We start from the raw sequence: 13602 nt of genomic DNA, 5'->3' as shown, positions 1-13602 counted from the left end.
TCACATTACATAGGCCTACAACTTGCCATAATATTAGCACGGTTTGTGACGCTACAAGTACAACGCACGTTGGTAGCCCGCTAGCTCCAATACAGCCAGTGAAATCATTATCAGACATCAATGAAATGTTACCGTAGCTAGCAGAGGATAAAATGGGAGCCTGAGGCGGGGTGTCGAAAGACAATGACGTTTATTCAACATCCAAGAAGGCTAACATTGTGTTTACTAACTCCAACCGGGACTATTACCGCTTTCCCTGCACTGCATGGTATCAACTCGATTCGACTCCACTCAACTTCCACTGTAGGTAGAGTCGAGAACGAAGGTACCGCACGCTAAATGGTCCGTGCTGACGCCCAACCCATAGACAGTTCCGTGTGTGAATGGACCTGTCTCAAAACCCTGCCCCTTTTCTTGATCCTCCAATCACAACTGTCGCTTACCTCGGACAAACTTGGTTTGTCCGAGGTAAGCGACAGTTGTGATTGGAGGATCAAGAAAAGGGGCAGGGTTTTGAGACAGGTCAATTACATGAATCCACCACCGTTTCACAATTACTGTGTTGCACAACTTGCACTCAATATTTAAATAATGTTAGTCTCTAAATAAATGTAGACAGACAATGTACGTATTTTAAAAATAGAATGAACAGAGTAGTGTTGTTTTGAAACAGTAGGCCTACAGTGTGTGTGTTAGTTTGATTTATGCTGCATTTGATATTGATGGCATTCTAATTTGTTTTTTGTTTATTTATTTTAAATAACACAGTGACACTTTTCCTTTTGATAAGAAATCCAGCCATATTCCTTTCATTGTATTTCAAATACTGCACTTTAATTTCAAGCGGAAAACTAATCTTTCTATTAAGAACTGACAATCAGGGAATTTAAACATTGTTGACATTGTTTTTGTGTTTATTTTAAAGAAAGGAAAGTCTAGTGCTGGTTGAGCATATGCATACTTTATGTTGATGGTCTTTGTTGTGGCCACAAAAATAGAAAGGTTTAATTATTTTGTTTGTTTGCACTAAGTTAATACTTTGACAAATGTAGCCTATATTTTTCAGTCAGTTCGGTCTTTGTGTGCCAAACATTAGGCAAACCGCTGTAAACTTTTCGGGTTTTTTTTCAAATAAATGAGAAGCATGTTTAAATCTTTACATTTGTAAAGAGTGTTACATTTAAAAAAATAAAATAAAAAACAACATATATATCGAACCGAACCGGAAACCGTGAGCACAAAACCTGATACGAACCGAACCGTGTATTTTGTGAACCGTTCCACCCCTAATAGATAGATAGATAGATAGATAGATAGATAGATAGATAGATAGATAGATAGATAGATAGATAGATAGATAGATAGATAGATAGATAGATACAGTATAGAGCTGTGTTTGCTTTGTAATTCATATTCTACTTTCACATAGTCTCACTCAGTATTTGTGTGTGTGTGTGTGTGTGTGTGTGTGTGTGTGTGTGTGTTCCATAGCTACACGTGGATGTCGTCAAGGTTGGACAAACACCTCATCACCGTGGTCACCGGGCAGGCAGTGGACGCCTTCGACAAGCTGTTCTGTGACCTCTACGCGGGCTCCAGCGCCGTCAACCTCCGGCAGGTCGCCACGGAACCGGCGCCGGAGCCGGGACCCCTCCCTCAGCACACGGCCGTAGTTCCTCTCTCCGCAGCCATGGCTAGGAAACTCTACAACCCCAAATACGCTCTGGTTACCATGGGCATCACCAGCGCCACCCCTGCCTCCTCTGGCCAAAACAGCCCAAAAGACTTGACCGCCCAGAATCAGACGTCGCAAGAATCCAGGAAGAGGAAGAGGAGGAAGGCCAGTGTGGTGGAGGCCCCGCCCCTTCATCCCGGACTGGTTCACCTGGAGAAGGCCTACCTGATCCCCTACCTGCCCGTCTGGCCCGAGCCCGACCCGCCCAGCGACGTCATTGGTTTCATTAACATCAGGGACGCCAATCGGCCCACGCAGGTGCACCTGCAGCGCTCGGAAAGGTTCGAGACCAGCCAGGCCATTCGGTTCAAGAACCCCCTGGCCGTGTCTGAGGAGGCCCGGCCGGAGGTGGCCCTGCCCAGGCACTTCACCACCAGATATGACACCGTGGCGGATAAGCTCCAGGCGGAACGGAAAGAAGTGAACTCTAAACCTGGACCGATGGCACCGGGCGAGTTTCACTCGACGCAAATCCACAACGGACATCCCGACGCTGAACCTAAAGAGCGGACGATTGAACAGAAAGCACCGATGCCTCCCGGACCAGCCTCACCCGACGCTGGACTGGAGCACGTCGACAACCACCACACCGCTAAAGCCCAACCTAAAACACAGGCGGTTGAACGGAGCACACACACACATGAAATGAAACACATCACCACCACATGCACTTCCTTGACCCACACCCCTAAACCTGAACCTAAAACAGAGACTCTAAAGAAAGAGGCAAACGCCCATAATCTGAGCTCAGACACACCCACCGGACAAAATGAAAATGAAAGAACCACACCTCTGCTCACCGCACGTACGCCCTCGGGCCTCACATCGAAACGTAACCCTGAATCAATAATACCTACACACCCTGCACACACAGTCGCCACGAACACCCCTGTTCTGAAAGCCCTCCCCGTGTCACAGGAGAGACCCACTAAACAAACCACATCTGCCTTAAACACACTCGCCCCCGATGCACATGGTACACCCAGCCCTGACTCTGACCCCACAAGTACATCTAACCCTGCTTCCTCGCATGTCCTTGCTAGCCTGAACACACACGCAACGCATATGCTCAATCAGCCACACACCGGGGATCAGTCACATGTTCACATAGAGTCACATACAAGGGGACAGGCTGCTCAGACAAATGTACAGTTACATGTACAGGCTCAGCGTCCGCAGCCCCTGAAAAGCCCCCCTAAAAACACTCCCTCTCCCTTCGTTCCCACTCCTGCTATTCATAAACACATTCCACACTCTTCCGACTCTTCCGTTCCCCCTCTCTCCGTCTCCTCCACCTCCTCCTCTGGTTCTACCTCAGTAGCCGTTTCCTCGATGCACACCTCCCGCCCTGCTCCCATGTCCTCAGCTCCTACGACCTCTCCCTCCATCTCCTTTCCTTCCATCCACCTTGTCTCCTCGCCAGCTATAGTTCTAGATCCTCTCGTCAAGTCTCCCCCTATCCCTGCCTCCTCCCCCCATTTACCCGCCACAACCCCCACTTCACATATCACGTCTCCTCCCGTCTCCTCTGCCATGAGCCCCTCTCGACCCCCTGCTCCCCCTGTCCCCAAGCCTCGCACAGTCCAGTTGCTCATCAAGGGCAGCGGTGGCGGTCTGGTCGATGTTGTGAAAAGGCCGGGGTGTCTGACCGGCAGCTGGCCACAGACGGACCAAACTGGAACTGCCACTGGGCCGCTAGTGGACCAGGAAGTGAGGCGACCAGGTGCTGACGCTGTACTGAGATCTGAGAGAGAACTGCAGAGTAGAAGTGGAATAAAAACTGGAACGCAAACGGACACTGTGAAGAACTTTGCGAGACCGGGAGAGGGATGTTTGTCTACACAGCAAACGCAGTACGAGACTAAAAAGGAAACGCTGGGAGCTTGCGAGACGGGCACAGGACTACGGAGTGACTACAAGAGGATATCAGCGACACAGATGGCAACTAGAACCAAACTACAAGCCCAGACAGACGTGTTGACGGCCAGCAAACCACAGATGGACAATGTAATCGGTAAAGAAAGAACGGCAAGTGAACGTGAGACCAAGACTGTTACAGTAACAGACATCCAGTCGACACCAAAATCACAAAGACACTCTGTGGCCATGCTACTGACACATACCGAGGCATTAACGAGAGCGCAAACACACAGCGAGTCCTCTGAAGTGGCAAAGAGAGGCCACGAGAATGTGACACAGCCGAACACAGACCTTGGAGCCACTAAAGAAACTCTGGGAGATTATGGGAGTGTGTTGCAGTCACAGAATGAAGGCCAAGGTCTTACATCATCCCCCGAGGATGATCCACACGCTCTCACACCTTCTACTATACATACACAGAGACACACCCCGGTCTCCTGTATAATCATGACTAAGTACAATCTTGATGGTACGAAACCTACCCCTGCCCCAGAGGGTTCTGGTGTTGACACCGGTCAACACAGTGTCACGTCAACACACAACTCACAGGGCAGGCCGATACAGCACACAACAAGCGACACTGTGAGAGAATACCGATGTCACCCCAAGGCTAAAGACCTGCGCTTGTATATCCCCGACTCGGCCGCCGCACGCACACTAGATTTGCTCTCGCCGACTTCCGACAGAGACTTGTGGTCGCCCACGCCTCTCCGCACCCCCACGCCGGATAGGTTCTCTCCGCGCACGCCCACCCCGGACTCGCGCACGCACACTCCAGACCTACGCCCATCATCGCTCAGCCCTGACGTGCTGAGCGATGGGTACTGGTCCCCGCGGGAAGATTCCATCGTCTCCACCTCCACCTCAGAGGAGTATTATGAGTGCAGCGAGACTCCGTTCTCGGTCCATGACTCTGTGGACGTCTTTGACCGAGTGCCCAACAGAAAACACTGGACAACAGAGGAAAATGTTAGCAGTAAAAATGTAAATACTGCTGCTACTACTGCTACTATTACTACTATTACATCTGCTAATGCTACTACTACTACTACTATCTTACCCCCAAGTCAAGCACCAACCCCTGCCACTGCTCCAGCCTTACCCCCAAGTGAAGTGCCAACCCCAGCCTTACCCCCAAGCCAAGATCCAGCCACATCTCCAGCCTTACCCCCAAGCCAAGCGCCAACCCCAGCCTTACCCTCAAGCCAAGCTCCAGCCACAGCTCCAGCCTTACCCCCAAGCCAAGCGCCAACCCCAGCCTTACCCCCAAGCCAAGCGCCAACCCCAGCCTTACCCCCAAGCCAAGCTCCAGCCACAGCTCCAGCCTTACCCCCAAGCCAAGCGCCAACCCCAGCCTTACCCCCAAGCCAAGCGCCAACCCCAGCCTTACCCTCAAGCCAAGCTCCAGCCACAGTTACAGCCTTACCCCTAAGCCAAGCACCAACCCAAGCCACAGCTCCCACTCAGTCCTTCACCCCAACCTCCAACAGAAGCTCAGAAAAGGCCCCAACTCCGGCCTTCCCCACCACCGCCCTATCCCATACCCACAGGAAAGTCAGCCCAAAGCCTTCTCCCAGCTTGGCCCGAGCACAGCCCTTAGACACGGATGGAGCACCAGGGAAACATGCCATGCACCCTCGTCAGGGACAGAGAGCAAAGAAGGATGAGATAATGGAAACATATCAGTCTCAGTATGGAAAGAAGACATCAGCTAAAGGACTGGTGATTAGTGTAATGGAGGAGGCAGGGGAGAGATCAGAACAGATACCTATTGAGAGACCAAGAGCAGGAGAGCTACCCACTCTCAGCGAGAGGCCGGGAGAAGTGTTCTACACGGTACTGGAATCAGAAAAGGTGTGCCTGGGTGAATTTCAACCAGAGGACTCCACGGTGGAAGTGAAACGGGTGAAGCTGACTGAAGGGGAAAACAGACAAGCTGCATTGGCCTCAAGTGTGGAGAGAATGGCAGAAACTCCAGTACTAGGACCCGGCGCCACGGAGAGGAGAGACAGGCCTCTGGCTGCGAGAGAGCCAGAGGGAAAGGAGGTATGCTATTAGCCATATTATTCACATGGCGGCCATCTTGCTCTTATGTCATGCTCACGTTGGGATTCCTTTCTACCCTGTTCTGAACCCGTGGCCCCAAAATGTTCTCACAGCCTTAATGATTTTTTGAGTGTCTGTGTAGGCTAATATTTAACATGTTTATAACCTCCTGGCCCATATTTATATACAGCTTACATGAATAAATAATAGTAATAATAATGACAGCTTCTGAAGGCACAATCATTTGATGCCAGTTTAATCTTCAATCAATGACCCACTGTTGGCTCCTGACCTCAGCCTCTGAGAAATACTGCAGTGTGGTGTGACAGACGTGACTCGCTGAGGTGATATAGTTATTAGCCTAGTTCTACTGGTGCTCAGCCAACACTAAACCTCTAGGCCAGGGGTCTCAAACTCAATTGACCTGGGGGCCGCTGGAGGTAGAGTTTGGGTGAGGCTGGGCCGCATCAAATATTCCACACAAAAAGGGTTTCAAGTATTTATTTTTATTTTTATGGAAATGTATGGTTGAAACATGCAAACGTTCAAACGCACACACACTAATAAGCATTGGAGGCTTTTAACCAGGGCCAGACTGGGAAAATCATTCAGGCCAGGAAATATAGTGCGAAATATAGCCCCAGTCAGGCCACTTTTTAAGCGGGGGGTCCCCCACCAGGAGATTTTGTGTTACAAAGACTTAATTTCCTGCATTCTGGTGCAGGAATTGTTTTATTTGTACCCTTTAAAATGCCAGTGTTTGTGATGACATGACTGCAAAAAAAAAGAAAGGAAAAAAAAAATCTTTTTTTGGGAAATCTTTTTTTTTTATTGAATGTGGAAATCATCTGGGGGGCTGCAAAATATCATCCAGCGGGCCGCAACTGGCCCGCGGGCCGCGAGTTTGAGACCCCTGCTCTAGGCAAAATACTAGGCCAGTGTTTTAGATATTTGAAAAAGATAAGAGCTAGGGGCCGCCTGCCCATAGTCAGTTTAGTCCATCAATCGTTTAGTCCAGGGGTTCTCAAACTTTTTTATACCACAGCCCCGTTTTATTTAGGAATTTTTTTGGCGACCCCACAATTACTGTATTGTGTAATTTCAACGTGGAATTAAGGAATATCGAAATAAAAGCACACATTGTTGAACTGTATCATGCATATTTATTAGAACATTTAACATTTAAATAATTTCTTTATTATAATTTTTTTTTTATTTATTTATTTTACCAATGCGCTGTCAGCTACCCATGACCCCACTTTGGGTCGCGACCCGTAGTTTGAGAACCGCTAAACTTTAGTACATCAATTAGTCCGTCAGTTTGGTTTTAGTCAACCAAGACTAATAAAGAGTTATTTCCTGGAAATCGATAAGCACATCTCTGGTGAGCACTAGATTTAAAGAGGTCCTTCTGCATTATTGCACGTGAAAAACTTAAATCTTACAGATATGTTGATGAAATCAATTAATCAATTAGCGAACAAATCCTATGACTATTAGTCGACTTTCTTTCATCAGGGAAACAGCCCTAATAAAAATATCTTAATTTGTAAATGATTTGATCAGATCACGTGTGTACAAGCAACCCCACCAGTCAGTCACCTGAAGTCCAAATCAATGGGTCTCATTCCCCAACGGATTTACGACAAGAAATCTGCTCTCAGGCCGATTTGCGACATATTAGGGCTGGTAGAGAGATTCCCCAAACGTCCCTAAGATTGGATTCGGCCGTGGCTGAGAGCAGAATTTACAAGTGCTGACACTTTGTGCTCCATGTTCTTAATGCCTTTATTTTGGGAGGAATCATAGTGATTCCTTCATGTCAACCCTACAAGCCTCCTTGGAATTAATTAATTAATCATAATTTCAATAAATATGACAATATTTGTATGATAAAAAATTATGCATTTGATGTCGGAAAAATAAATAATATGGATTCATCTGATCACAGGGCAGCTGGATTAACCATATCTGAACCAGCTATTTTGGACAAATGTATAATTACTTTAATTACTCAGATATTCAAACACAATTATGCAATTATTGTGAAATGATTGAAAATAATAATTATTTAATGCCTTCTGTGGAATTTGTATTTCTTATTACATATCTGTTTTATTGATTAATTATACATTTGAAAGAATGCAGGTTATAGCCAACATGCAATATATCCCATTGATTGGTAATGGGACAGATATTTGTTTTATATAGCTATAACCTGCATTCTTTCAAATATATCATTAATCAATGAAACAGATATTTGAATACACTATGTAGCCTACGTGTCTAATGAATTAACAGTAGGCTTATATTATTCTAATTACTTGTTTAATTAGGATTTAGTAGATAATATATATGCTCTGCCCTAGTAAGTACAGTAAGTACAGTACACATATTTAGGCCGCCTGAGTCGGGACTGGTGGACTGTACTACTATAGGCAGCGCAGTATCTATGCGATTTCCTAATAAAACAAGTCATTAGAATAATATAAGCCTACTGTGTTCATTCATTACGCATACTATACAGTACTGCGAGCGTGTGTGGGTGGGTGTGTGTGCGCGCGCGCTGCGGCAGGTGGCCACGAGCTGTAGTAGCCTGTATATGATGACAATACATTAATCTAATCTGCATGCAACAGTTGCATTTAATGAGCTGGACAGGTGTGTCTAAACTCTCGACTTCTTGCGATTCCATTTGCACACGGCACAGAGCCTGGCTTATAAGGAGCTCTCGGAGGCGTGTCTGACCTAGACGAGAACGCTCGTTCATAGTGACAGTCCTCATCGCCGGTATACCAGCTGTGATCGTTTGAGCCACTTAAGACATCTTCCCCACGCGTTGGGGCATCAGAGTGAACTTGTCGTCGATTCTGTCTCAGTCGGATCCTAAGAGAAGTCTTTGGAAAATATTGGGGAATGAGACCCATTGTCTATATAGCGCAGTGACACGTTAAACTTGGAACGATGTTACGACGGTCCCACAAAAGTTGACCGTTGCTGTATTTTCGACGAACATCAGATTTCTGTGCTACCTTGTTTTCCAGACCGACGTAACAAGAGTTCCATAAATAAGTGTTCCGCCCTGCCCTTGACGGCCCCAATGTACAGTTTCCTCCTTGATCCAAATGGCTGGAGAGATACACGCCTTATCATTTGCACCAAAATGGAAGAGAAGTGGATCACAGCTGTTCAAAGCTTCCCGGTGTTCTACACCTTTTATTTGAAACGCCACGGAAATAAACGTCCTCGGTCAAAACTCTGTAGCGCCATGATATCACTACCAGGACACAGTCAGCCTCTCACAAGTATCGGAACAAAACAGCCCATCGACCGAGGTGCCCGCCGTGTGAACACGATGTAACTCCAAAGTGATTTTAAATTAAATTGGGTGACGCTGTTAGTACTCGCAAATGTTTTCCCGTCTCTATTCTTCCCCCGTCTCATCAACTCGCTGTCTGCCTAACACGTAGTCGTAGGCCTGCGAAACGGAGCTTGTGAAGTATTTCAGGTACCCTGTCAAATTCATATACAGTATGTTGCTACCATAATTTACCCTTTATCCATTGCCATGTAAGTGCAGTGAGGTTTATGTTTATAATTGTGTGTGTAGAGATGGATAGATATCCTTCTAGAATGTGTGTGTGTGTGTGTGTGTGTGTGTGTGTGTGTGTGTGTGTGTGTGCGCGCGCGTGTGTGATTTCTACGAAACACAACAGTCCTTCATAATTGAACTAGGTTCTTGTGTGTGGATTAAAGTCACCTACTTTCAACTAATCATTCACAGTCATGGAATATTGATCAGTGGGTGAAAGATTGATAGAATGCCCACTCACTCCGCCATGCGCTCAATAATCCTGCCCTTCATACGAGCAGCATAGTATCTTCATCTCAGCGAGTCGCTCGCTGGCCGTGTGTTCCTCAGCGCCGTCCTGTCATGAAATATTTAGAAGGGAATGAAAAATAGATTGCCTCTTCTCTTCACGCGTGGAGAAAACACATTTTGTATTGTGTAATGTTATTGTGTGTTTGTATTGTGTAATGTATTGTGTATTTGCAATTTAAACAGTTTCACTCTGTATTACGGCGTCTACCGGTATAGCACACCGAAGGAATACAGAATGAATGGCTATTTGGTAATGTCGAATAACTAACCCCAAATTGATTTGTCCTTTTCTCTGCTTGGACTTCATTCCATCTAATCTCCCTCTCAACTCCACGGCCACAGGTTCTGCGAACTCCTCCCAGACTGCCACGAGGACAGTACCAGCAGCAGCACCAGCAGGATGGCCGTTTACCCTTCCACCCCCGACCGACCCTGCCAGCCAGACCCACTCATCCCCTCTCAGTTCCCCACCCCTCGGGGGCCCGTCCCGGGGGTGGCCGTCCGATGACTCATCCGATGGGTATGAGCCGGAGTGCCCCCCAGGGTCTGGATAACGCTCCTCGCAGGCCGCCCTTCAGACAAGCCCCTTTGATGCCTGGAGTCGGGCCTACGGGGGCCGTCGGGCTGGGGCCATGGAGGAGGCAGTCCGAGCCGGTGGTGACGGGGAGGGCGAGAGCCGGGCAGACGCATGGTCAGTCTCTTTACCCCAAGCCCCAGGCCTCTTTCCTCCATACCCACGCCTCCAAGATACAGTCCCAGCTCCATCCCCAGAACCAGGCAGCCGTTGCCCAGGCCCAGCCCAGCTCACAGCCGGAACCAGGAGCCGGGACCGACATCGGCACTGCAGAAGCACTGAGGCAGGAGCTGGGAAAGGCTTCGTTTGGCTTCTCCTTCAGCAGGCTGTACAACCTGACAGGTCTGAAGGACAGGATGAGCAGACCCGCAGCGCAGAGGAAGAGGAGCAGCACCAAACCAGCAACACAGGGATACAAGAGCACAGGCTAGCTACCGGATGAACCATGACCTTACAAGAGCACAGGCTAGCCACCTGATGAACCATGACCTTACAAGAGCACAGGCTAGCTACCGGATGAACCATGACCTTACAAGAGCACAGGCTAGCTACCGGATGAACCATGACCTTACAAGAGCACAGGCTAGCTACCGGATGAACCATGACCTTACAAGAGCACAGGCTAGCTACTGGATGAACCATGACCTTACAAGAGCACAGGCTAGCTACCAGATGAACCATGACCTTACAAGAGCACAGGCTAGCTACCGGATGAACCATGACCTTACAAGAGCACAGGCTAGCTACCGGATGAACCATGACCTTACAAGAGCACAGGCTAGCTACTGGATGAACCATGACCTTACAAGAGCACAGGCTAGCTACTGGATGAACCATGACCTTACAAGAGCACAGGCTAGCTACCGGATGAACAATGACCTTACAAGAGCACAGGCTATCTACTGGATGAACCATGACCTTACAAGAGCACAGGCTAGCTACCGGATGAACCATGACCTTACAAGAGCACAGGCTAGCTACTGGAGGAACCGTGACACATGGATACAAGAGCACAGGCTAGCTACCAGATGAACCATGACCTTACAAGAGCACAGGCTAGCTACCAGATGAAAATGACCTGCGAGGCCTCGCTGCCTAGTCTGCCTAGATGGGGCACATCTCGTGAAAGAATGTACATGTTCGTTTCAATCATATTGTCACAGTCAAACCACATTGGACACCACAAAAGTATCACAGTAGAGTATAGGAGTTTCATAAGAGTGTCATAGAAGTGTCATAGGCGCATGGACTCCCAAAAGGTCTCCATATACTGCAATTTAAATGTGGCCCAAGAAAGAAAGTGAGATTCCTTACTCTTAAGGACTTTATGGAATTTGAGTGAGAAAACCAAACTAAGACTATCGGGCATTTTCACACCTGTAGCTTGTTTGCTTTGCTCCGGTTCAGGGGGCTACAATTGTTGCATTTGTCCCTTGGATGGTTTGTGTTGCCACGGCAACATTCAAAACAAGCCACACCTTCTAAACAGAGCCAGGTGATCACTCAGGTCAACCCTTTATTGGACATAATTTTGGTCCAATTGCTTTCACACCTCAGACGAACCGCTCCGGGTTGGAATGGAAGCAAGCCAAGACCACGCTTGTTTTGTTCCGCATCTGATCCACAGATGCGATCGCTGTGTTCGCGTTATGCATAACCACTCCCTGCATCGGAACAACTGCTCGAGGTGTGAATACAACCTTGATAGTTCATGACTGTAGCAGAGCTTAAGGACTTATTGGGCGATGGCTCACATATCCACATGACAAACAAGCCAGTTGATTTGCGTGATGTGTTGTTGGAGTTGAAGGACAGGGACACTTTGAGACGGACTAGTCACATGCGTGGGTGCCTTTCTGACCTCTGACCTTTTGGATTTTCTGAATAGGTCATGAACTGAATGCCTGGACATCTGGACTAAAACCATACACCATCACTCTGAAACCATAAAGATACACCATCATCACACCTCTCTGAAACCATATCCACCATCACATCTCTCTAAACCGATAGATATACACCATCACATATCTCTGAAACCATAAAGATACACTATCACATCTCTCTGAAACCATAAAGAAACAGCTGGGACTGAAACAGCTTCACTCCCATATGTGCATCACTGCATCTTGTTCTCCGGCTCTTTTCTCCATTGTAATATGTTACCAGTTGGGTGTGAAGTCACACTTCTGTGTCTCCAGTGCCACACGGTGCCATTCTGCCCCAAGTCAGTCTGAAAATAGGCCTAACTGTTTTCTGTTGTTGGAACTTGGTATTTCAGTAAGTTTAATGGGGGGGGGGGGGTAAAGTGTTTTAGGTATTCATTTGAATGTAGAAATCCAGTGGGTTGGCCTTTTTGTATTTTTACATTGCATACTGGACATGGCAACACTAAAAGAGATTCAATTATTGAGTTGTTCTTTGTTTACATCAAATCCTATTTAGATTGAGATGAAGCCTTGAAGGCAGCTGCTGTGCTGCCTGTAGCTCAATAACAATGAGACAAAACAGCCTTGTGACTCTTCAGACACACAGTACATGTCCTTCAGACTGTCCCGGGACGATGACTGTCCCATGGAATTGACAAGTTTGTCAGAGGAAAGCAACAGTTGTGATTGGAGGATCAAGAAAAGAGGGCGGGTTTGAAACAGGTAAATTCCTCTATGGGCAACATGCACCACAAACATTCCCTTTGCAAGACAAATAAAAAGTACTGTATAAATGGGGAAATGTACGATTACATTTTTGGGGTGTATTTTCGCTTTGCTCCCTTGTTTCCAGTTTTAGGAAGGACTTTTCTGTGTTCGCAAATAAAGACTGAACTGTCCTAGATAGCATAGGAATAACATGTCCATTTTGTTTTGAGGTGAATTTTTGCTTTGGTCCTAAGTCCAACTACTACTGTACCCAGTAGATACACAGTCTAGAGGAGGTTCATAATAACTACTACTGTACCCAGTAGATACACAGTCTAGAGGAGGTTCATAATAACTACTGTACCCAGTAGATACAGTCTAGAGGAGGTTCATAATAACTACTACTGTACCCAGTAGATACACAGTCTAGAGGAGGTTCATAATAACTACTGTACCCAGCAGATACACAGTCTAGAGGAGGTTCATAATAACTACTGTACCCAGTAGATACACAGTCTAGAGGAGGTTCATAATAACTACTACTGTACCCAGTAGATACACAGTCTAGAGGAGGTTCATAATAACTACTGTACCCAGTAGATACAGTCTAGAGGAGGTTCATAATAACTACTACTGTACCCAGTAGATACACAGTCTAGAGGAGGTTCATAATAACTACTGTACCCAGCAGATACACAGTCTAGAGGAGGTTCATAATAACTACTACTGTACCCAGTAGATACACAGTCTAGAGGAGGTTCATAATAACTACTGTACCCAGTAGATACAGTCTAGAGGAGGTTCATAA

General features: G+C 47.0%; 1 protein-coding gene across 2 annotated transcripts in view; it reads left to right on the top strand.

The window, feature by feature from the left end:
- LOC311240967 (uncharacterized protein) overlaps positions 1-13010 on the top strand; it is a 38911-nt gene extending 25901 nt beyond the window's left edge. For both annotated transcript variants that reach the window (XM_084329604.1, XM_084329605.1), the window contains 2 exons: positions 1492-5701; positions 9927-13010. In XM_084329604.1, coding sequence (XP_084185730.1) covers positions 1492-5701; positions 9927-10589 — 4873 coding nt within the window. In that variant the 3' untranslated portion in view covers positions 10590-13010. The remainder of the gene's footprint in view (positions 1-1491; positions 5702-9926) is intronic.
- Positions 13011-13602: the final 592 nt, after the last annotated feature.

Source organism: Notolepis coatsorum (genome assembly GCF_963971535.1).
Source record: "Notolepis coatsorum genome assembly, chromosome: 14".
NCBI lineage: Eukaryota > Metazoa > Chordata > Actinopteri > Aulopiformes > Paralepididae > Notolepis > Notolepis coatsorum.
Note: the sequence above shows the minus strand (reverse complement) of the source record. Positions and strands in the feature narration are given on the sequence as shown.